Genomic DNA, 26,124 nt, shown 5'->3' with positions numbered 1-26,124 from the left:
TAGCCTGAATACACTGAACAGCACAAACCAAAAACCTGCACCATAAACGATTAATAAACTACCAAAAAGTTAACAACGACCATGTTGCTTCCAGTCCAAGCACCTATGTAACCCATATACGTAACACGATCAATACTACTGTACCTATTGCTGTCAGACTTTCTCCCATAGGACAGTCGGCTCTTCCTGTCCCGTGAGCTGGGGGCAGGCAATCGTGAGCATGAGACAACCGATTCGAGCTGTTCACCTCGGGACATGGTGCGTTGAGAGGGAGGGATGACACTTCACCCCCCATATCTTCCCCAGACCTAAAGGCACCGCAATGTCCAGCTATCCCCCCTCTCTCTCTATTGCTCTCTCTCTCTCTCTGACCGTCACTCCAGCAGGTGTTGGCTATAGAAAGCCTGGATCTCTAAAACTGTAAATGGGAGCAGTGCCTGTGGGTAAAACCAGCCAGAGTGGATTATAAAAAGCTCCCCCTCATTCCCAGGGATCTTAGACAGTGTTGTATTATGGTATTTAGATCTTTAAAACTAAACAGATATCCAGCTGACTTGGTGTCAAAAGTGAATTTCCATTTTTTTAAGCAAAACAACAGCATCTTATACAATGCCCTTACCAGTAAGAAGTGATAAAAGTTACTGCATGTAAACCTATGTACAGGTATTATCAATAAATGTAGCAGTCTCACTGCAGTTTTCTTTCCTGTGCTGATGTGTTTTTTGGGGGCGGGACATATCAAAGGGCTTGTCCTTTTTGGTAAATAGTCAATAGTCTTTAGTTTATGTCACAGCTGGGAACCTTGATGCTTTAGATAGAACATAGCAAGTATGGTTAGGAAGAGGGGCATGCTTATTCTAGAGAACATTTGACTGGACAAAAATTCAGGTAGGCCCCTGAGTGCAAGATGAGTCATCAGTATTTTTAAATGCATATATCAGCTAAAAGATAATGTTGTCAACTTTTAGCAATACACTACAATATAGAGTATAGATGCCACACAAAGCTAAAATACATTGAATAAAATCCACAAAACTTAAATTGGGATTTTATGAGCTTTTACACTAACAGTGCTTTTCAAAGAAAAGAGTAGTGATGCCAGGTCATTATTCTTCAACAAGAGATGGTATTTATACATTATATAAATTATATCATACAGAAATGGGAGTAAAGAGTGAGAGGCTCTGCCCACAGTGAAATTTAATTGCTCCAAAATTTTGCTGTACTGTATATAACACGAAATATCGTCTGACTGGTTTATGAATGGAATGCCTTGTTAGGCAGCAATTTTAAATATGAACAGAATTATATTTTAGCACTGGCAACTTGGACAGTGTATGGAAGACCATTTTAACTATTAATTCCCCTTTGAGAAAAAAAAAAGCATCACAAATGGATTAAACATAATGGCCCGGTTTCACAGACAGGGCTTAGACTAAGCCAGGATTAGGCCTTAGTTAAGTTAGGGCATTTAAGTAGCTTTTATAAATGTGCCTTATAAAAAACCTTACTGGTGTGCATCTTCAGACAAAACAATGGCATAATTTAAGTGCAATTTGCTTTCAGTTAAAACAGCTATAACATGCATTTTAGTTTGGGACCAGGCTTAAGCCTTGTCTGTGACACCGGGGGAATGAGTTTATTCATTGAGTATGTGATACGCTTCTGCCAGTAAGCCAAAATGCTTTAAGAAACCCCAGGAGTCTGGTTAAGTGTTTCTGTGCTGTTGGCCAAAGACCAGAGTTGATGAATCGCCTACACCCCTGTGACTGATACAACACACACACTTACACAAAGCTAATCAGCCAGCCACCCATTTTAACACCTGTAACCTGAAGCCAGTAAACGTTTGAAGAAACATTTCCTAAACGCAATACAATAGCTTCCTTTTTACCCGACTGTCTGGACAGAACTGTGATAGTTATCTGAGGAGACTGCGTTTACAACATCCTCGAGGAGTGCGGCCAATCTACAGCCCTCCTGGCTCAATTCTGCTCACTGATGTCATCTGTTGTGTGTGGAATGCTAAAGCTGTGTGTGTGTGTGTGTGTGTGTGTGTGTTACAGGCTGGCAGTCCAAGGCCCTCTGAACACCTGTCACTGCTGGATCTGAGTTGTGAGAGATCCCACGGGCCCTGCACAAGAATGAGGGGCAGCTGTTGTCTTTCTCTCACTCTCTTCCTCTCTCTCTCCCTCTTCTTTTTGCACTTGTGAATGCTGACAGCACAGAGAACTCAGCACTACAAAACGCACACTCGTGCTTTTATGCCTGTCCCACACACACGAACAAATGCATTCTGGGCCAGGTAACGTGAGCTAGGCTGTGTAACGCCACTCATGTTCGGCATCTCCTCTCTGTAGCTGCTGCTAAGATTACTCATCTATTTACATCACAGTCATGGCCTTCCTTTTTTTTTACCAACACACACACACACACACACACACACACACACACACACACACACACACACACACACACACACACACACACACACACATACACTCATGACTGGTTCGCTATGTTTGTGGGGACTCTCCACGAGTGTACATTCCGGTTGAAGTCCCCACCAGGATAGAAACACACACACACACACACACACGTTTGTTTTTGTGAAATGTGAGGACATTCCATAGGTGTAATGGTTTTTATACCGTACAAACCGTATTTTCTATCCCCTTACACTGCCCCTGTCCCTAAACCTAACCCTCACAGGAGACTGTGCAGTTCACTTTCTGTGAAAAAAACCTCATTCTGTGTGATTTATAAGCATTTTGAAAAGTGAGGACATGGGGAACGTCCTCATATTTCACCCTCTTTTTGTAATACCTATGTCATACCCATGTCATTATACACATTTGTGTCCTGATATTTCACAAAAACATGCCCACACACACACACACACATATATATATATACACACCGATCAGGCGTAATATTATAACTTAATATTGTGTTGGTCCCCCTTTTGCTGCCAAAACAGCCCTGACCCGTCGAGGTATGGACTCCACTAGACCCCTGAAGGTGTGCTGTGATATCTGGCACCAAGATGTTCACAGCAGATCCTTTAAGTCCTGTAAGTTGTGAGGTGGGGCCTCCATGGATTGGACTTGCCTTCTTCCCATAGTGCATTCTGATGCCATGTGTTCCCCAGGTAAGTGACGCACACGCACCCGGCCATCCACATGATGTAAAAAAAAAAACGAGATTCATCAGACCAAGCCACCTTCTTCCATTTCTCCGTGGTCCAGTTCTGATGCTCAGCCTTCGCTCCCCATGTGCATCAATGAGCTCATGACCCTGTCGCGGGTTCACCACTGTTCCTTCCTTGGACCACTTTTGATAGATACTGACCACTGCAGACCGGGAACACCCCACAAGAGCTGCAGTTTTGGAGATGCCCTGACCTTCCGTCTAGCCATCACAATTTGGCCCTGGTCAAACCCTCAAATCCTTAACGCTTACCCATTTTTCCTGCTTCTAACACATCAACTTTGAGGACAAAATGTTCACTTGCTGACTAAAATATCCCACCCACTAAAAGGTGCCGAGAGATAATCAGTGTTATTCACTTCACCTGTCAAAATGTTATGCATTATATTATATGAAAATATATATGATATTTTTAAATTACTAATGTTTTTTTTTTCAGAAGGACTAGCAATCTAACTTATTGTTTGCTTCCATATTTAATTTTATGTGTAATTATTTTGTACCTTTATGTTGTTTTTTCAAATGACAAAACAGAAAATTCTTTCCAAAACATAAGAATAAGCTCCGGAAAACAAGGGTTGTGAAATTGTGTATTGCCGTAAGATGTTAAGACAGTACAATACAAGTCTTACAAGGTCTACGAACATAGAATTCAACTAAGGCAACTGTTATTTATTTAGCCATATAATTCATGACTAAAGATACAGAACTCAAATAGAGCAGCGACAACAACAGGTATCATTAGACATGTCCTACCTGGACTGCATGTCTTGTGTTTTGTGCTGGCTCGCTGGCGCCGCCCCTGTGGTCTGATGCGTGACGTGCTGTTGAAGCTCCACTAACGACTGCAGGTACTGCTGCTGGTGCTGTTGTTGCTGCTTGTAGCGGGACAGGATGAAGAACAAACCCAGGATGCTCTTCAGATTCCCATTACACACCTCTGAAGATCAAACACACCAGATTTAGAAAGTACCACAGGAAGAGCTCTTTAATCCTGCGAACGACTGCATTACATTGATATGCCGAACCTTAAATACTGCACATCATGTTTTTAGTACAGGATCAAGTCAGAAGAAACGGCCGTTGAGTCACATGGTAGCTAGCCTCATTATAAGGAAGTGCAAGTTGTGTTTACAATCAGTTGAGAATATGGGGGAGATCAGTTCTGTTCTCTGAATGAGGACGTTATACACATTATGACAATATGCAACTGCCTGGAGGATCCAAGTTTAGCATTGTCATTTGACTGTCTGGACTCTTGTGCGTCATAACATTTGTAAACAGTCACTGTAAAGATTGGATCTGACTTTTAATTGAGACCTTTTTAAAGGAGATGCTGATTCAATAAGCAAAACTTTGAAGTGCTGGAAGGAGTTCAGAAGCCCAAACGCTATTATCCTATGCACATGAGCGCTGTGAGGTGTGCTACGGGGAATGCTTTTCAAACTTTTTCGAAATTGAGGTTGTGAGTTTGAATAAGTGCCAACATGGCGTTGCTCTGATCACAGAGATAAAGGACTGAAGATGAAGGCAAAGGCATCGATTGTCTGCGCTCTGCCTGCCAGCGACGCTTTACTCTCTTGTGCCCATTTATGAAATGGCCTTCATTCATAGTCACACACTGCTAATGGCTGATGCTGAAAGCAACTGAAGGATGGCAGTGCTGAGGCAGCGCTAAAGAGAAGAATCTGGTTTATTTCTGACAGCCCGCCTGTTTGTTCTGCCCGTCAGCGATGTTTGGGGTTATTAATCTCCCCCCGGTTCAATTTGGGACCGTGCAGAGCTGTAATTTGTATTCTACATAATAAAGCACTCAGATGGTATGTTTCTACTGAACATACTTTCTGGGTCAGGCGACAGAAATTTGGCACTATTTGGTGTCGTTGCACTTCAGGTCAATGCGGAAAATGAAAGGAGCGGAAAAAAATTCCAGCATTGCTAATTCGCAAATACATTGCATTAATGGAGGGAATTAGTCTTTTTCTTCACAACGGCTTTGTGCAACAGCATATGGAGAGCATTTAGATTTTGGGAAAGGCTTTAGCTAGGGAGCTACATTGATTCACATTAACCCCTTACTGCACACCCCCCATGTTGGCAAGTGGGGCATTAACAACATACCCAAAATAAAATAAGTCATTCTGAATAAACACATAACCAACATATATTTAGAAAGCCAACACTTAAACGTTTACAGTACAAGACTCACAATTACTCAAACTGTTATTAATATGGAGATATATAAGAACTATATAATTTTACGAAAAATGTTGTAAGACCATGTCATGTGAGTTTTTAGAGAAGGCTGATAAGATGCTAATAAAATATGTTATTGCCCTGTAAACACCTACTTGCAGTCTATTGTCTAATAGAACTGCTCCATTCATGTTTCTATTGTTCTCACTCGACAAATCTTTCATACCTCTGCCGGTAAGAGACTTAATCTTCATTATTCTTTTGTTTGTATTCAGCCATTATTAGCCTTCATTCTGGCATTACATGGCTTGCTCATCTCACCACTTTCATCCCACTATACATTAATCCACCGATTATCTGAAGTCTTTCTATAAAACAAAAAAAGCATATTCTTAGGACCTTATGTGAATTATTTTAACAAATTAATTTATGGAATAGAATATAGCTCCTGGCGTGACAGGTGCATCAGAACTACAATTAGCATCAAGCATAACATAAAAGATTATTATTACACTTTTACTCTAAACTCACTTTAAACCACCATTTAATTTTTGTATTAACTTCTGATCGCGATCTAATGTGGATTTTAGTCATATAAGTTGTTGAAATGTGTTATATTAGCCTTTAATATGCAGCTAATTGCTAAAATGCTGGGTTAAAAACAACTTGGGTTGAAAATGGAAAAACCCAACAATTGGGTTGTTTTAACCCAGAGGTTGGGTTAAATGTTTGCCCACCATGCTGGGCAGTTTTATTTAACCCAACTATTGTTTCAAAAATACTATATGGCTGGCTTAAAAATAACCCAAAATAGGTTGGAAATAAAAAAATCACACACATAATTACAAGAGTCAACAATAATAATCAAAAGGTGAACATTTATTAATAAGCTATTTAATAAATGTTTATTGTTTAATTATTATTCATTAAACGTATTAATAATGTTAATTTATTAAACATATTAATAAATATTGATTTCCAACATAATTTTGGGTTAATTTTAAGCAAGCAATACATTCACTTTTAAAATATAGTTGAGTTAAATAAAACTACCCAGCAGGTTGGGCAAAAATTTTACCCAACAGCTGGGTTAAAACAACCCAATTGCTGGGTTTGTCCATTTTCAACCCAAATTGGGTTGTTTTTAACCCAGTATTTTATAGAGTGTAGCATTTATAATGTAAACATCCATTATTAATATGAAAATCACACCAATTGCATGAAAATCACACACAAGCCATATACTATTGTAATCGGGTGTTTATTAGCTTCTTGTTTCACATGTAGAAATGTTTCTTTGGGTTTGTTTTTCATGAAGCTCAGAACGAGGAAGTAGCATCACCCAGAAGGGCAGGAATTAAGGAATCACTTATGATGATTGACAGCTCTGGGCTGAATGAACGCTCAATGAGTTATTACTGACGCAAACCAGGAACAGGAGAGACAGAGCGTGCTCTAAACACTCTTTCAGCTCTTCAGGTTGTATAATTCAGTGTAATGTCAAATATTATCATTAAATATGAATATTAAAAATCCTCTGCGATTTTTGTATGTAAAGGGGTTAAGCCATTACAACTCTGTACGATTTCCACGAACACCAGTGAATAGAGCATCACTTATAAAATGTTCCCATAAATATTCCACTATAGAAAATAACACAGTTAATGGTATTAGTACTAGTATAAAATCATAATAAGTGATTATGACATCTACTTCAAAGAATGACTCTTTCAGAATCTTTAAATCAACTAATCAAATTTTGTTTTTTCATGCCAGTACTGGCCAAAACCATGTAAACAAACACCAGTGAGCTAGGATTTACATCGGAAACTTGAAGTAAAAGTTGTATGCAAATGAACACACTTTAAGCAGAAGTTTAAATGTGGAATCATCAGGCCTTCCTGGCACTAGCCGCACAAGGTCAAAGGCGTATCTGTTAAGATGGGCTCATTAAGGGAAGTGAGGACAGGGAAGTGTGAATACATGATCTATTTACAGTGATGTGACCTTGACCATTTCCTCTGTATACAGTAGTGTTCTATCATTCCCAAGCCAAAATAGCTAGTAAATATGTATATTATACACTACTGTTCAAAAGTGCATATGAAAATTTGCCTTTGGCTAAATCCGGTACAATGCATGAAATAGAAACATTTATGTTAAAAATTGCACATGGTTTATTGTAAATTGTACCAAAAAAAGAAAAAGAAAAAAAAAGGAATAGGAATATAAGTTTGGAGTGTGTAAGATATTTGAATGTTTTTTAAAAGTCACTTACTATCGAGGCTGGATTTATTTGATGAAAAATACAGTAAAAACAGAAAACAGAAAATCTGAATGAGTCTGCACTGTCACATGATCTTTCAGAAATCATTCTGATTTGGTGCTCAAGAAAAATATTTTTTCTTATTCATATTCTTATCAATATTGAAAACTTGTGTAGTTTCATACTTTTTTGAGTTCAAAAGGCCTCTTTCTGTTTTTCACAGACAGAAAGTCATTACAGGTTTTCAACGGCATGAGGGTGAATAAATGATGAGCATTTTATTAAAACTATCCCTTTAGTCCAGCTGAGATTAGGAAAAGTGATTTATATGAAAACAGGCTTCCTGTATTTTACATATTAATGAGTGTCTTTCAATTTGAAAACCTCAGAAGGTCATGCTTGATCTCTTTTGTATGACTTGTGAGGATTTTTTATTTGAGCAAAAGGATTAAACAGCTCAGAGGAAGCGCCTCTTCAGTTACGCTGAGTTAGCACGGACGTCAGTTGCGTGAGTGTCTTTATACACGTGTGTGTGTTTCTTGTCATGATGGGTTTCATGGTCAGGTCACCAGTGAAGGTGCCCCCTTTGACCCCATGAGAAGTCTTTAGGACTAACCTGCTCTTTAACGAACTGCACCTTTTCACCAGTTCCTCACAGCCAATGAGATCAAAGCTCACACTGCACCGAGGTCATGGAGTGCCATGCACTTAAAAAAGCACTTAAAACTGGAATCCCGCTGTGCGTTCTGATACCCTACACACCGTGAACAGAGAGTCATGGCCACTGCAGCAGGGAAAGGGATATTGAGAACTTGCACCTATCATTATTGGACTGTTCTGGGGAAAGAGGGCTAGGATAACACTCAGCGGGGGTCGAGAGGAAACTTTCCCAGAGGATATTTTATTGCACAGAGGATGTGCTTTCATAGCGAAGGAGGTTAAGTTTCTTTTAAATATCAACTTTGTCTCAGATGTTTCTCTTAAAATTCCTTAAGGAAATAGAAATAGATCTGTGACAACTGTACACAGTTAGAGTGGTAAGAGTCATTCTATGAAACAAATGCCTTTTTTTTTCTTTTTTCGGAAAGGTTATTTGTTTTAAAGTACGTTAAACATTCTGTCAGACAAAGAATGACATTAAGTGCTAATAGAATGCATTAGTTAATATTCGTCTAAGAATGCAGAATACAGTGGTAATATAATAATAATAATAATAAATGGAATTTTTGATTTTATGTTTTAAATACTTATGATTTATATATTTAAGCTTGCAAAATGGAATGACTTGCAGTATAGTGTTATTAAACTAAATAGCATAACTGAATGCATTTTATTTAATAAATTGAGGATAATTCAGGATGAGTGAAATTTAATCTGCTCTGAATTTAATCTTGTTGTCTAGGAGAAATAATTTAATACATTCAAAAATTCAACATTGACAGACAAAAAAGAGAAATACTATAGGCTATACTGTATGAGACATTGTCTGTGGTTTAGACATTATTATATTTATTTTCCTTGGAAAACTCCTACATACTCAAACACATCAAACACAAAAAAGCTACTTATTTTATAAAGGTCTCGAGTCGGCATGCCTCATAAAATACTAAACACAAGCGTATGCAAGCATTCAAAACCCAAACTCTGAAACCTCAGCTAATTTAATTAAGACAACTACTCACAGCTTTAGGAAAGATGCTCAACACACACACTTTCACACTCACACTCACACTCCCACACTCACTCACTCACTCACTCACTCACTCACTCACTCACTCACTCACTCACTCACTCACTCACTCACTCACTCACTCACTCACTCACTCACTCACTCACTCACTCACTCACACACACACACACACACTCACTCACACACTCACTCACACACTCACTCACACACTCACTCACACACTCACTCACACACTCACTCACACACTCACTCACACACACACACACACACACACACCAAAAGTAGGGGAAGAGTGTGTGATGAAAGCTTTGAGAAACCCAACACATTGTATATTTATGGACCCTATGCACTCATGGGGCTGAATTTAGCGGGACAGTGAATACAGTATCCAAGCTGCTTTAGGTGAATGATATCATTCCGCACAGCATTTAGTACACTTGAGCCCCTACTTATGCTGAAAAAGAAAATCAAGGATCTTTGTGGTTTGTCAATGCAGCCGTTCTAAGAAAACCTATAATGATCTAAAAATAAGATTCAAATATCAACTAGTCTCTATGGGCTCAAACACTCTAGCACCAATGTAGCTATAACAATGATGTGATATTTAACGGTGTATGTAAACAGAACAAAATGAAATGCTAAAAATAATGATTATTCCACCATTATCGCCACTATGTCAAGGTGTTGCTATGTGGTTGCTAGGGTGCTTTGGTTGGTTATTTTGGTGTTCCTAATTGGTTATTTATAAATTTAATTAATCCCTTAAGTCTCTATGACAATAGAGAAAGATTTCCCCCCCACAATTTCTTTTGTGTTTATAGAACATTCTGATTCTGTATGTATTTCAATAAAAATATTGAAATAGAGTTCTTTATTGGTACATTTTTTTTAAATAAAATTCTTGGTAAATTTGGCCCCATGGTTGAGAACCACTTCTTTATTATATTCTGGTCCCGATATGTTTTGGGCCCCTATTTCCATGCAAATATTAAGGGTTTTCACCCATTTTATAATCATGTAATACAAAATCTGAAAATCTCTTTGGAAATGTAAACTAGCCACACAATTTTTGGTATCATTAATCTTGCAGTATGTTATATGTAAAATGTAACACTTAAAGGGATAGTTCACACCCCTTAACATAATTTTCATATTTGGGTGAACAATCCCTTTAATGTTGTTGGTTATTAAAAGCCATTAATTCTATATATAAGCAGTAATATAGCAATAACACTGATGTAAACACCACCAATCATAAGAATAGCCGACCTATGTGTGTATATAAAGACATTTAACAGTTGCTATAAAGTTTCTTACCTTCTGCAGAGAGCCCTTGAACACTGACTCCTCTGGCCCCTAAGAAATTCAGACAAGCCTCCACATTGTCAATCTGAAAGACAAAAAGAAAGAGATCAGCCATAGAGCAAACTCACCAGCACATGGTCATAGCATTGAGGATGTGGACGGTTTATGTGAGTGACCAGTGATGTCAGAGAGGCGGTTATTGAACCTCACACATTCCTATCAGTATTCAGAGTTCGACAAAGCCTTTGACTGAGAAGGTTTCTTCTGAAGGTCGCCTTCAGTGATGGCGTATTTCATCGTGTATGACAGCTCAACTGGTGTCTGTGTGGCTGACGCGCGCATGTCGATGTTGTGCGGGGACACGTCCACGGACTTATTTCCACAAAGGCTCTATTGTCAGGAGTCAGACAGCGTCATGACCCCTGGCTAACCTTTGTGGGTCGGACCCGGAGTGTGACACTGGGACGGCAGTGTGTCACACCTACACACACGCTGACAGACAGACCAGGCATGACGATGCAAGCTGTAAAAATACAGCACTTGACTGAAAGTGTGGTATTATCATGGCGCCGCCACTCATGGGCACACAAAGAGACTTTGGCCATGTGATACGCATGGCTCACATATTTTGCACTAGTATAGGGCAGAATGCTGGAGAAGTCATATAGTAGGGTCAGATCTGGTCAATGGGCCAGACCGCACTATATTATTATGCGACAGGCGCAATACTATGTGGAATGCATTGTGCTGTGTGCTGGACTTTTGTGATAGAAGCGTAGACAGTTGACTCAGCTTGTATAGTACATGAGACCCTTAGGGATTGCCCCTGTACACAGTCATTAATACGGTCTAATACACAAGGAAAGTCTCACAAGGAAATGTCACTCTAGTGACGAATTCCACGAATTTCAACAAGTTGGATAATGTACAGCCAGTCCTTATCTAAAAAAAAAAAAAAAGAGAGAATTTAGAGTGATTCTTGAAACAAGGTTAAATATTCTAAGAAGACTCAACTGGCGGAGTGTATATCTACAGTTCATACAGGCACCACTAACTGGAATTATTTACTAAAATGCTGCAGTTCTGTTGTGAAGGCCAAATGGAACATAATTTAATGTCATTCTCACAGCTGTCCTTGTGTAGCAGAGATTTACAGTCTTCCACACATCTCAATCCATCCATCCTCTGACCTCAGTGCCCCACAGCGTCCAGCATGGAGCCAGAAAGATCCACACAGATCACATAGATATTAACTCCCACACACACTCGCAAACACACAGAATGACGAATGAATGAGCAATTGTTAATGTGATCCATATCGACATCATCTTGTTTCTTCTTACATCTGTCCCAATGGCAAGTATCCTGTTTTTCATATGACACACATCCCACACACAGCCGCACACGCAAGGAGCCTAATGCGCTTATAACGTTTGATTATCTTCTCTCATAAACCTCTTCTAATGGCAACACAGTGCAGAACATGTGTGGTGCACCAGAGATGGGCTGTTTTTCATTGCAGTCTCATTAAGACGACGGCACCCGCGCACATGGGCACCCGACAGCAAGTCCTGACCAAAAACTGATTCAGACATTCTCAACGAAGATGAAACGCATTTAACACTAATGCGGTCAAAATGCTAAACGCTAGCCTGGCATTTCAACCGCATCATTTAATGCTTTTCTGGAGTGTTTACGATATATGATAGCTCATAATTGTCTCAGCAATGGACTGAACATTTGTTTCCGTCACCAAAAGCGCGAGCGGATGCTGTTGATTGACAGATATGTGCGAACAGACATAAGGATGGGGTTTGCGCTCTAAAAGCGAGAAGATCGTCGAGTTTGGTGTCTGTTACGGATATAATCCCATAAGTACGGTTGGAAATTCCATCCTCCTTTTAATAGCGGTCCCAGCAACCCATCCCTCTGTTTATTTTTAGTCTGTCTTTTGGCCTACAGCGATGTACACAAACATAAACCGTGATTCTATACGCTAATGCCGAGCAGAGCTCTCGCCAGCTTTAGATGCCGTACCGCCGCTTGCCTAGCGTTTTTTTCAAACCATGTGGGATTTTAACAACTCTCCGGGAAAGTCAGATCATCTGTTTTTCCGACATAAACTGACATTTTCCAGCACCAGATATGTCATTAAACGCAATTAGGGAGGAGAATGTTTTGATGAGGTATATTTTCACAAAATAATATTGAGAAATTTATAAGCAAGCACTTTTCAGGGCTGACACGGATGCAAACGGGATGGAAAATTACCACGAGTCGGCTAACATCCCTTGCACAAAATGACAACAGCGAGCTGTTTAAGTTTACAGTCTCTGCGAGCTGCAGCCATCATAAATCTGATCATGTTTAATCTATAGAACACACTTATCAGAGCGAGGCTATAATGCAGAGTAAATGTTTGCACACGGGTCCGGCTGTGTGGATCCAGATGCTGAGGGGCCCAGCTAGCTGCGCAGGGATCGACTCCAAGCATATCAGATAACCGTAGGGTGAGCACTGGCTTTGGAAAGTGTTGCTGCTCTAACACTACCATGAAATACAAATGGTCTCTAGCCTCAATTATATGGCTTTCACTTAAAAACCACTCACAGCAAAGAGAACAGATAAATGCCGTTTTCTCAGGCACTTTTGGTTTTTCAGAGAGACAGCTGCAGTCGTTTTGTACCATTTAATATCCTCTGATCATAGTGACCACATGCACATGAATTTGATGAGCGTCCATAAGTGCAATGTCAAAAAAAAAACAAAAAAAAAAACCTGTGCAAAAGAATACAATGGGGCTCATTGTCAAACAGTTTAAAGTTTAAAATGTTTCATTTAATTAATTACATACACACAAAAAATTCTCTAACAGAGGTTTTGTATATTGGTTTAATAGTTCAAAACTGTCTTCAAAATGGTTTGAGTTAATATTCAGTTTAAATTTAAGAGACTTCTGCCTTCCAAATTAATTTTAACAAACCTTGTTTTTAAATAAAAAGTTTTTCCCATCCATTTCCATATAGTGAAGATGGATTTTAACCAAACAATTGAAAAGTATTCATTTTTTCCACAAATTTCCATTTGGGACAAGCTGTCACAAGTTGTGTTTTTAATGCCATACATTTATGCAATTAATTAGAGATGTATCAGCTAAACAACCGCTCCATATCTTTTGTTACATTTAACTTTTTTTCTTATAATAAGGTTACTATCAATTATTTGCTGATAAAGCTGTTTCATGGCAGGTTAAATAAACTGTATCTTAATATAACAATGCACAACTTAAAATTTTGAATAACTAAGGTGTAAAATTGACTGGAAAAATCCCCCCTTAAAAATTACACTTAGAAAATAACACTTTCAATGAAGCCCATGCTTATAATGAATAATAGCCCCATTTATATTTATTTATAAGTATTACCATTCTATAAATATATTTATAAAGACTCATTAAGACTTATACTGCATTATGAGAACAGTTATAGTTACATTTATAAAAAAATGTATGATTACGTCACGCATTTGCTTTTTCACTGTGCAAAAAAGTGTTAACAAATTGATTTACTGGAGTAAGAAGCGTGCCAACTAGTCCCACTCCCCATACATTAGTTATTTCTATCAACAAATTATGCTACAGAATTGCTATTAGGCCTGTGTATAATTGAAATTACAAACCAAGTGAAAAATATTTAGTGCAATTTTTTTTTCTCACTTTGCTCTTCAGGACTTATTAATAACTTTTATTAATTGTTTTCATTCACAGATGCAACAAATAAGTCATGTCTGCACTAATAGTGTTATAGTAATGCTTGGCAGGTTTCTTTGTTAAAGCCATCTCAGTGCCAACTTTAGCATGCCATTCTCTGTGCCCAGTGGGCACTGAGACAAACAACCGTAGCTGAGCCATTATGATGCCAGCCAATGACGACAGCCGTTGAATTCCTGTGGCCTCCTCTGTCTAATTAGCAACTAAATGGATCAGGTTGCAGCCGCTGCCCTGCACAAGACTGGTGGAGGTACGGCACCAGCAGGATGGACTGCCTGCAACATGGGCTTTGAAGTGTCTGCTCTCTCAAAACATCTGAGAATGCCAAGATTCCATACTGCAGATCAACCATTTAGGACAGGGTAAAATGCCTGTTATTTTCTTTCTTGAAACTTAAAAAAATAGCCAAAAGCACCATAAAATATCATAAAATTGGTCCATGTGACGCAGGCACTATATTTCCAAGTCCACGGTTTCTTGTTTTGTGTGAGTCAATTAGAGTTATTACTCAAGAAATTACTCAGAATCAGTTTGATTCATTTAATAAAATAAAAAAAAGCACTGTGAACTGGAACAGCTAAATAATTGAAAAGATCTGAGTCAGAGAATTTGTTTTTTTCATGAACACAATAGAGCAAATGTCAAGGTTTCCAGCGAATAATGACTTGCATTTTAGATGACTTGGGATATAGCACACAAGCCGTTTACTTTAATGATACTTTTTTTTTTTTTATCTTGAAAGCTCTAGTATGCTTTCATTGTAAATGCATAGAAAGGAGAGACCAGCACAGTCTTACATTTTTCTCCTTTTGTGTTCAACAAAAGAAAGTCACATGGGTTTGGAATGACATTTTTGGGTGAACTATCCCTTTAAGGCCATCATCTCATAAATGAGGCTTGTGGATTTTTGAATAATGTTTTGGGTGACAGATTTGGTCTTTTAGTTATGTCACACATCCGGTTCTTCCATGTTACCATCTGAAACCTCTTTGCTGTAGTTATCCTCTTAACAGTCTGTTTTACGCTTTGATCTTTGCAGATTTCTTAAAAGAAACAGAGTTTCTCTGGGATTCCACAGGCTTATTTCTATAGTTTTCTCTGTGTGGTATTACTAAGCTTCTTATTGTTGCCGAGCAGAATTTGAATGAACCACAGAAAAGCATTCAATGAGATGTAATCAGAGGCTTAGGCTCTCTGTTTTTCACTCTGGAGACCGGATATTTGGAGGTCCATTAAAATGTCTGTCAAATATGTTTGTTGACGATATAATGAACGAACATTTCCTTCATTCATAACTGTGAAAATGTATTCAGAAACAGGATTACAATAGGACAAGGAAATTAGATTTTGAAAGCATGTCAAACATGTCTGAGGAAGGAAAAAGACATCAGGACCCGCCAACCTCAAGGTAATTTCTAAGCGGATTCAAATCTTTATAATTACTAAAATGACTCTCTGTCAAAAGTAGAAAGCTGAAGATCCATCAATCCAAAAACAGATCCTCCCATAGCAGAGGTCAAAGCACAAACACAGTCCAGTGACAGTAAACATAACTGACAGGAAACAATTTAGGACCATTTCTGTTATGTCTACAAGCCCAAGTGGAAAGGTCACCACTAATGTCAAACGCTGCACGTCACAAATCAAATGTGAACGTCAAGTGTCACTATATGGCGTTAAACACACAAAAAGACAAGGTGAGAAATATCCTATGACTCTGTGCAAGACGCACTCAGTCATTAACAAACATCTCAGCAGGCTAAGCAGAGAAAGAAAGAGAGAGTGAGAGTTGAACTGAATGACTGATATTTAAGTTGACCACCACCTGTTAGACAAAAAAAGTGGTACAGCAAAAGAGAAGAAAAAAAAGTCAGCAGAAAAATCCATCTTAAATCAACCTATTTAAATCAAGCAAAAGCAATTTTTTCCTTAGATGATCCAAAAAACTACAATACACTATGCTATTAAACGAGAAAAACAAAACAAAAAAATATATATCCACATTTTAAATACAAAATAATACTAATTTGGGAGTTACTTTAGATAAAAAGTATCTGAACGATTAGATGGCAATGTGTTCTGTTCAGAGAACACTTCTTAGTTATTCACAAAAACCCAAGACCCAATGTCCAGCCTCTTAATAAACCAACTCACTAACTAGATTAACAAAGACCCTCTTAATAAACTAACTTACTAAATCTCTAAATAAATCAAGACCCAACGTCATGCTTCTCGATGAACTAACTCACTAACCAGAATAACTAAATCAACACCAAAAGCCTTTTTTTTTGATGAACTAACTCGCTAACAAAACTACCTCAAAATACTTTGAAAGTTTATTCCCTTTGGACTAACTCACTAACTAACCAAACAAACTCAATCAAGATCCAAAGGCCACCCTCTAAACTAACTTACTAACTAAGCGCACTTTTTTTTTTATCAATTCTACAAGATAATCCTTTTGATGAACTGACTAACTAATCAAACTCAATCAAGACCCAAAATTCATTCTCTCAATAATCTACTGTAACTCACTAAACATCAAAACCAAATCAAGACCCATTGTCATGCTTCACGATTAACTAATATACTACACTCTAAAACATGCTCAACCCATGTTTGGGTCAAATATGGACAAACCCAACAGTTGGTTAAAAAAATTATCAAAGAAAATTAAACCAATGGTTTGGTCTGTTCATATTTGACCCAAATGGGTTGAAACAACCCAGCATTTTTTAGAGTGTAACCAAACTAGCTAAATCAACGCCAAACCTGTCCTTATGATGAACTAACTTACTAACTAACCAAACTAACACAATGAAGTTCCAAATCAAACTCAGTCAAGACCCAAAGTCCATCCTCTCAATGATCTGCTGTAACTCACTAAACAACAAAACCAAATCAAGACCCATTGTCATGTTTCACGATGAACTAACATACTAGTAAAACTAAATCAACACCAAAAGCCTATCATTTTGATGAACTAACTTACTAACTAACCAAACTAACAACACAATAAAGTTCCAAAGCTTATTCACTTGAGGAACTAACAAAACTAACTTGATTAAGTCCAAGTCCATCCTCTTGATTAACCCTCTGGGGGTCTTCAGTCATTTCTGACCCGAATGAATTTTTTTTTTTAAATGTTAAAAATCGTAGATTCATTGGAATGGTCCAAAACTTGGTGACTTTATTGGTACTTGGTATATGAACACACAAAAAACAGGACTGGGGACAGGATTTGAAAAGTCTAAGTGGTCGTAAAAAAATAGTCACACTCAGGGTCTTCGGGTCAAAAATGACCCGCATAGGAAATGAATGGGAAATTGGCAAAAATATGAAAATACAGAGTTTTTTTGTGCATACAATCTACAAATCAGCCAGGATGCAGAAAAAAAGGACTCAACAGTGAAGGGGTGAATCTCTAAAACATCAAGAGTGCAAAACAGACAAAAAAACTCACACACACACACAAAAACACAATTAGCTTTTGGAATGGCACACGTTAATTTGTGTGTGCGTGTGTTTTTGTGTGTATAAGTGTGTGTGTGTGTGTGTGTGTGAGTTTTTTTGGTCTGTTTTGCACTCTTGATGTTTTAGAGATTCGCCCCTTCACTGTTGAGTCCTTTTTTTCTGCATCCTGGCTGATTTGTAGATTGTATGCAGAAAAAAACTAATTTCCCATTCATTTCTTATGGGGGTTATTTTTGGGCCGAAGGTCCTTAATGTGACTATTTTTTTTTATGACCACTTAGACTTTTCAAATCCTGTCCCCAATTTTTTTGGGTGTTTATATACCAAGTACCAATAAAGTCACCAAGTTTCGGACCATTCCGATGAAGCTACGATTTTTTTTATTTTTTTTATAAAACGCAAGATCCACTATAGTGGTAAAAATGTGCTATTGCATAATAAAAATGCTCAATGTGTCCACCGGATGGCACCGATCTCATTAAAAAAATTGCTTTCATGAGGCCTAGGCTTGACTCTAAAATGAAATACAGCTTTAATAAAAAAAATAAACAAAATAATAATATATATATAATTTTTTTATTATATTCAATGGGAAAAAATGGGTCATAATTATTGCATAAATATTAATTATTAATCATAAAATTATCTTTCAATGATTTTACTCAAATATTTTTTTATCTTAATCCCGCCCTCTGGGTCATTTTTGACCCGAAGACCCTGAGTGTGACCCATAAATGAAGACCCCCAGAGGGTTAACCAATTTGCTAACTAACCAAACAAACTCTATAAAGACCCAAAGTCCAACCTCATTAAAAGATTCATTAATCTTTCCTGATATGTGTACCAGCTGACATCCAGTGCTCTCTAAAGACCAGTTGGGTGGATGCTGTATTAATCATATAAAGGTGAATGTGGTGTGCCATCAGAGAGATATGCTGATGTCTGTGGAGGCAGCAAGGAGCGTATCTCTCGGCTGTCAGGCTGTATGCCACTAACAGATGGAGCCCAGATGATGCAGCCACTTTACAAGCCCTAACACACTTAACTGCACTGGTCCTCCCACACAACCCGGAGAGGTAGCCAATCAGTCAGCCTCTCCTGACGGCCACAAACTCAAACCTGCAGAAGACCTGGCTGCATCTGAAAACTGAAAAATGCTGCCTTCGGAGGACGCTTTCTAATGGTGCGTTCACACCGGACGCGATTCGCGCGAGTGATTTACATGTTAAGTCAATGCAGAGACGCAAAATGGCATTCTGCGGCGCGATTCGCGCGATTGAGGCGGCGCGATTGAGGCGGCGAGATTAGCGCGATTCGTGCGATTGAGGCGCCGCGAAGGACGCGAATTGAGCGTTTTGAATGCGCGATTCGCACTGAAAAATCTGAACTTTGGCGGATATTTCGCGCCGCGTTAACCAATCAGGAGCTTGCTCTAGTAGTGACAACAATGAGGAGAAAATCTGTATATTAATATCTGGTTCAGACAATATGATTATCACTGTGATAACATTAAATGACATGAAACACAACCCAGTCTCTTTTTGTTAAATGCAAGTTTATGTATGATCAATAATACAAAAGTATAAGTAATGTATAACAAGCTATACATGAAATAAAGCAAACAATGCAGTCAAACATTCAAAGTCAGTGCTAGTAGGCTAACGTTACAACTGCAACGTACAGTTATAGCCTAAAAATATAAAGTAATGAAACTTATCTTTGCCCTCAGCCTAAACGATTTGCCAGGGAACAAATTATAGATCCATGAGACCAAAGATCGGCCGTTACAAGACGAATTATAGCTCGAGACACACCACAGAGACATCAGAGCCAGCGGGAGACGGCAGAAGGACTGGCCGAGGAAAGGTTGCCCTCGCCGGCTTTCACGTGCGCTGAGCGCCGCTGTCCACTGGAGCTCACAGCTCCGACAACGGCAGATACAATTTTCAAATAGGCACTGTTTATGTAAATAATCCACAGATTTGAGCTTTAAACAACTACATTATCGACTGAAAAAGTCTTAAAACTACGTTTTGTCACACATTAACAGTAGATATTAACAAAAAAAAAGACATGTAAACACAGCCCATGTTAGCCATTTCTCAACGAGACGAGCTGCTGGCGGAAGCCCCGCCCATGATGCGAATTCGCATCTGTTGTGCAGTGAATGTCACGCGCGATTCCGCGAGTAAACTCAAAATGTACACGCGTCCACCTTCACGCGAATCGCGTCCGGTGTGAACGCCACATAAGGAAGGAAGGCATCAAGGCACATCCGAATTCAATGTTAGCTTCACTTCCTGTCTCCCGATATACCTTCATCTGATTGATTTTTGAAGGCAGCATAGATGTATCCTTCGCTGCCTTTGATATCCCACAATCCTATGCATTCCATTCGGTGACAGTTGAGCTAGAAAAAGAAAGATGCCATCTGAAAGTAGCAGTTGCAGGTCAGTTTGTGTGTAAATATACGTTTTTGACCAATCCTGATGTCATTTCTAGCAAGAAATTACTACTGTAGTAATTTTATATTTGTTTAGTTCTAACCAAAGCTTGCTCTATTTTGCTGTAGATCATTAAACCGTTACGCTGCCTCAGTTTTGTGAGGTATACCTTCTTCGTGTGCAAATGCTGCCTGCAAAGTCATTGCCTATAAGGCAGCGAGGTCAAGTCAGCTACCTAAGTTTTTTGATGCAGCCACTGACAGCAACTCATATGTGTATAGACAGACATATTTGCAGTTTATGTGGTGCATTCTGGGAATTGCAGTCCAATTGTGTGCCTAGTCATCTGTAGCCTTTTGAAATGCAATGTGGTGAAAGTTTTAATTATATAGATTAGTATTGCGACACTTTTCTTTCTGTTGAATGGCTTTTTATGGCACTGTTTGGATTTCTTTCAGACTTTTTCCGAGCTGGAGGGCGTCTGGTTGTGTTCAAAGGCACTCTCTGCATGCTCAGTTCCTGTGGTTTCCAGATTTAGGGACAAGACAACACTGTCAGACTGAATTTGTCCCAACAATGCCTGATAAGAGAGGAAAGAGGTGTAAACAGGGATTTGATGAAGCAGCCGTTAGCCACAAAACATCCGCTAAGAAGCCAAGAGTCTCCTCAGTGACATCTTAATGTTAATGCTAAATGAGATCCCAAACTGCATATTAAATCGGCCAATTTTCCAATATGTTGCCTAAGATGATCTTCGAGTCACGCCTATGTAAACGCCTCAGGACACGTCTTCAAATGCTGCAATCCCTGAAACTGCTAATAAAGCCAGGCTAATGGGATACGCTTGTGTACAGGGGAACTCCCATTCTGATGCATAACCTCCAGAAATAGCTGTCTCTCAATGACTACGCTGCAAATGGCAGAGAAGGCTTATTTGGGGGACCAACATGTTCAGAATTCCAGACTAATCCGAATACCAGCCTTGGGATCGTAGAAATTCCTTATGGGAAAAGTGGGTTCTACCTTTTTAGCTTCTGGTGCAGTTGCGGTTCAAAAGACAAACGTTTCCATAAGGGTCAGTGAATGAACAGACAGCCTGTAGGCGGCGATTTATCTGCCTCTCTTCATTCCAGTTTAATTAAGCCCCGAGAGACCAATCAGATCAATGAGAGAGAGTTTATTACGCATGTAATTTAGCAACCATCTTCATTGCTGGGAAAGCACCCAACAGTACACTCATTTAACTGAGTCACTTTTAACAGGTGCTTTTAATGGACACGAGCAAGTGTTTTTTTGCTAATGCCAAAGTAGTAAATTTTTATTGGCTAGCAGCGGAAAATGCATGGAGGGCTATCTAATCCTAATCGATAAGGAATTTCCTTTCTGAATGATAGTTATAATTGATTATTCCTCAATGGCAGATTGCCGACTCACTGAGCAATGAGGCTTGACGTGATTTACTGTTTAATATTAACTGCCACAGAGTATAACAAATACAGGAAAAGGGGCACAATAGATTAGCTTCCTGAACACGTTAACCAGGCAGAGGCCAGGATATTTCTTATCCTCTCATTTAACACACATAAATGACCCCATCCTACACAAATCAAGAAAAGACCAGCCTAAACCAGCATGGATTTTTGACGGTGAACCAGCAAAAAATGCTAGTCAACCAAGGGTGCATTTCCCATACAATGACCTAACTCGCTGCCTAACTAACATAGTCCGATGCATCGTTTAAAGGGTTCATCGGATGCCCATTTTCACAAGTTTGTATGATTCTTTAGGGTCTTCATGTAAAGTCAAAGTAACATACTTTGGTTAAAAATCCTCAATGTTTGTGTAAAACAACACCCTTTTTACCTCCTCAAAAACAGCTCTGTTCACAGTGACACGTTTCGGTGCATGTCACTTTAAATGATAATGAGCTACTGCTCACCCCACCCCTCTCTTCCGTGGGGCGTGAAGCACTGCCTTGGCGGATTGTGACTGTACAACTGGCTGAGTGCGGAAATATGCTAATATGGGATGGTCCGTCAGTGGTCGTGGGCGGAGCATGAGCAATATGACATCATATTGCTCGAAAATTTAAACGGCTTGATTATTGAGAGTGATTAGGCTTTGAATAAATGTTTATCATTGTAGGGTGGTTGTGTCCACACACTGACACATTTATGTGCAGACACCATATAAAAGTGAATTTTGCGTCTGATGACCCCTTTAAGAAATCAACTAGCTAGTCACGGCTGTTTCCCTAAACCATATTGACGCAAATTTGTTGTTCGACCACATTGGTTGATAATGTCACACAGATGGTGGAGTAATAACTTCTTATAATGAATTAATTTAAGATCTAATTAATGCCAGGTTTTTCGCTTTGAATTACACACATGGCATCTGAGGACTATTTATCGTTTTTTTTCTCAGTTATTTTGCTGATTCAATCTTAGGCTCCTTCTAATGTACTAGAGCACATTTGCACATGCACACTCTTCAAAAACGGCACTTTAAATCTCTTGACAAACTAAAAGATGTACAATAAATGAAATTTGTATAGATTCAAAATGGAATTTACAGATTGCACAGAATGTCAGATTGCTTATTTTGCTCAAGATAAGGATTTATTACAGTAAGTCCACGTTATACAAACAAGAAACTATGCTTCTAACCACATGTCGAGAGCTGTCGTTCCAACCACAAAACCAAACAATGCTGTTTGGAAATGTTTGTTGGAATTACGTTTTTTTCTGGCTAAGATGGAAGGCTTGCTGGTTAAAAGACTGGTTACAAACCCCTATGACTTTAAAAATCCACAACAATAAATTGGAAGAATGTTAAAGCTGTTTTTGTCCATACAATATAAATCAATTTTGTGCAAATTTTTTTTTTAAATTCAAAAAGGACATATGTGACCCTGGACCACAAAACCAGCCACAAGTCGCATGGGTATATTTGTGGCAATAGCCAACAATACATTGTAAGGGTCAAAATTGTCGATTTTTCTTTTATGCCAAAAATCATTAGGACATAAAGTAAAGATCATGTTCCATGAAGAAATTTTGTAAATGTCCTACCGTAAATATATAAAAAATGTATTATTAGTAGTAATAAATGCATTGCTAAAAACTTCATTTGGACAACTTTAAAGGCGATTTTCTCAATATTTAGATTTTTTTTTGCACACTCAGATTTTCAAATAGTTGTATCTCGGCCAAATATTCTGACGAAGTGCTGTTAAATATAATTGAAAAATGATGACGCAAAAATAATAAATAAAATGCTTTCTTAAAAAGGCAAAAGAACCCATGCATGCTTTCTTAATATCATGATTTAAAACCAACAGACTGATAAAAATGCGAGACATTTTCTCAATATGCGACGTGCGGGACAAGGGGTGAAAATGCTGTGCTGTACAACGCAAAGCGGGACGGGTGGTCACCCTACTAAGGGGAGTTAATAAAGTCCTTCTGAAGTGAAGCGATATGTTTTTGTAAGAAAAACTTTCATTTTTAAAACTTTATAAAGTAAAATATCTAATTTCTGCCAGTATTCAACTCACAAAGAAAGTGTAACGCCTCTCCTTTTTCAAATCCTTACACTACATCCTATGTCACGTATACGGAAGGCGGTCTGGCGGAAGCTAGGTATTTGACTTTATAATGTGTTAAATAAGGATATTTTTCTTACGCAAAAGCATCACTTTACTTCAGAAGGCCTTTATGAACCCCACAGAGCCATGTGGATTACTTTAATAATGGATGGATGCTTTTTAGGGTTTCAAAATTTGGGCTCCCATTCACTGCCATTATAAAGCTTGGATTAGCCAGGACATTTTTTTATATATAAGTCAGATTGTATTCGTCTGAAAGAAGAATGTCATATACACCTAGGATGGCTAGAGGGTGAGTAAATCATGTGGTAGTTTTCATTTTTGGGTGAACTATCCCTTTAATGTCATGATAAGCACCAATGAGGTTTGATGGTACTGGCTTGTGGCCAAATTGACTTTCACTGCATAGACAAATAACATTTTTTTTTTTTTTTACTGAACTACTCCTTTAAGCTATAGTTAAGAACCCTGTAAACCAACATCCCATTTATCAACAATGCATGCTGTTTTTGCACAATAACCTGTTCCTATCAATCAAACACTGACAAAAACCTTAGCAATCATAGAGAATTCTCCCGGCAATCTGCAACATTGGGTTACTCTGATGGTGCTGATGGGTTACTCCTGTGAAGCTTGGCTGTGATACAGTGTGGGTATGTCAGATTCCTCCATAACCTCAACTTCCCGTAAACAGTTTCATAAACATTACTTCCTCAGTGTAAAACCTCTACATACGTGTGCACACACATGCTGGCCGCAGGTGCAAGATCAATGGGCATTGAATGAAACAATGAAACCTCCCCCAAAACACTTAGCCTTGAACTTAAAACTAAAGCTTTTACTGCAGTCTTTGTGCTCTTTCAATCTGACAAGCATACCTACATGGGAGTTGTTAGGTGAAGTCCACAGCAACTATCCTAGCATTCTCTGCTATACTCATTGACATGCAGAGAGTTATAGCCCAGTGCCCGGTCGGCCCATTCTACTGCAGAAAAGACCTGTGAGGCCACTAAAGCCTTTACTGTATTACAGCTTAGCAAGAGTTTAATCACTGCAATGTGCAACAGCAGAAACACAACATAAGCATAGATGATCTCACCTACATGGATAACAGCAAAGAATCATTATTTTGCTAAATCATTAGCAAAAACATCATCATTTCGCAGACTGAAAGGAACAAAATAATAATGGGTCTTCATGATTTTGTGACAGGAGCAATTTCACAAGACTGGGTTATTTTATCGTGACATACGCTGTTTCTCATAAAAATGCAATGACAAAATAGCTGTATAATACTGTTGTGACAAAATATACTCTACCAGTCAAAAGTTTGGACACATTTTATAATAACAGTTATGTAATCACAACAATGCAATAACAAAGTAAAGTATGTGAATAACTGTACGTGGAGACATATAAAATGATAAGCTTTCTCTCAACCAACATCATGGAGAGCATCCCAGGAGGCTTTGTAAATACTATTGAAGTTTACATGTAATACTGGACATGTCCTTTACCATCAGTTTCAGTTAATTTAATTGTTTTAATTTATACACAGACACAATTTATGTTTGTCTACAAAACTAATTTTAAGTATTTTAACCTTCTGATCAAAAGCTCTGTAATAATTATTTATAGCTAGTAATGTAAAAAAACAAAAAAACATCCTTAATATGCCAGGACTTTGTATAAACAAACAATGGTGGAGAGAAAAGGCATTGTGCTATTACTGTCTTTACATTGCATAATCACTAACAGAATAAATTAACTAATGAAGCAATGAATATTAAAGCAATGGAGAGAAAAATACACTTACCATTTGAGAGTGACTCTTGGGGCAGATGTTAATATCTTCTACCTTTTCATTCGCTGCAAAAGAGATATGGCTGGGTTAAACCTCTGGTACACAACAAAAAAAGCATACCATAACCTCTGGCCTTTCCATCCACGGGTTCCCGTCATGAGGCAAGAAAGTTTGCCTTTGCAGTTTGTGAGAGTTTGTGATTGAATGGGCATAAGTATGTTCGCAGTGTGGGAGAAAATGCTGAGAAAATGAACGGCTGTTAATTCATCAGCTGTTGGTTGCGAGTTTGTGACATAAGATCTGCCATTGTATGCTGGAGGTTCATAATAAAGTTTCAGGACAGCCCAGAGGAGGGG

At 38.5% G+C, this 26,124-nt stretch overlaps 1 protein-coding gene across 1 annotated transcript in view; it reads right to left on the bottom strand.

Annotated features, from left to right (window-relative positions):
* The window catches only part of nav3 (neuron navigator 3), a 170,504-nt gene that overhangs the window by 96,862 nt on the left and 47,518 nt on the right, over positions 1 to 26,124 (bottom strand). Inside the window, exons 3-5 of the mRNA XM_079817471.1 lie at positions 25,781 to 25,833; positions 10,680 to 10,752; positions 3,967 to 4,150 (exon numbers count right to left, since the gene is read on the bottom strand). Of these exons, the coding sequence (XP_079673597.1) occupies positions 3,967 to 4,150; positions 10,680 to 10,752; positions 25,781 to 25,833 (310 nt within the window). The remainder of the gene's footprint in view (positions 1 to 3,966; positions 4,151 to 10,679; positions 10,753 to 25,780; positions 25,834 to 26,124) is intronic.

Source organism: Gobio gobio (assembly GCF_949357685.1).
Source record: "Gobio gobio genome assembly, chromosome: 5".
NCBI lineage: Eukaryota > Metazoa > Chordata > Actinopteri > Cypriniformes > Gobionidae > Gobio > Gobio gobio.
Note: the sequence above shows the minus strand (reverse complement) of the source record. Positions and strands in the feature narration are given on the sequence as shown.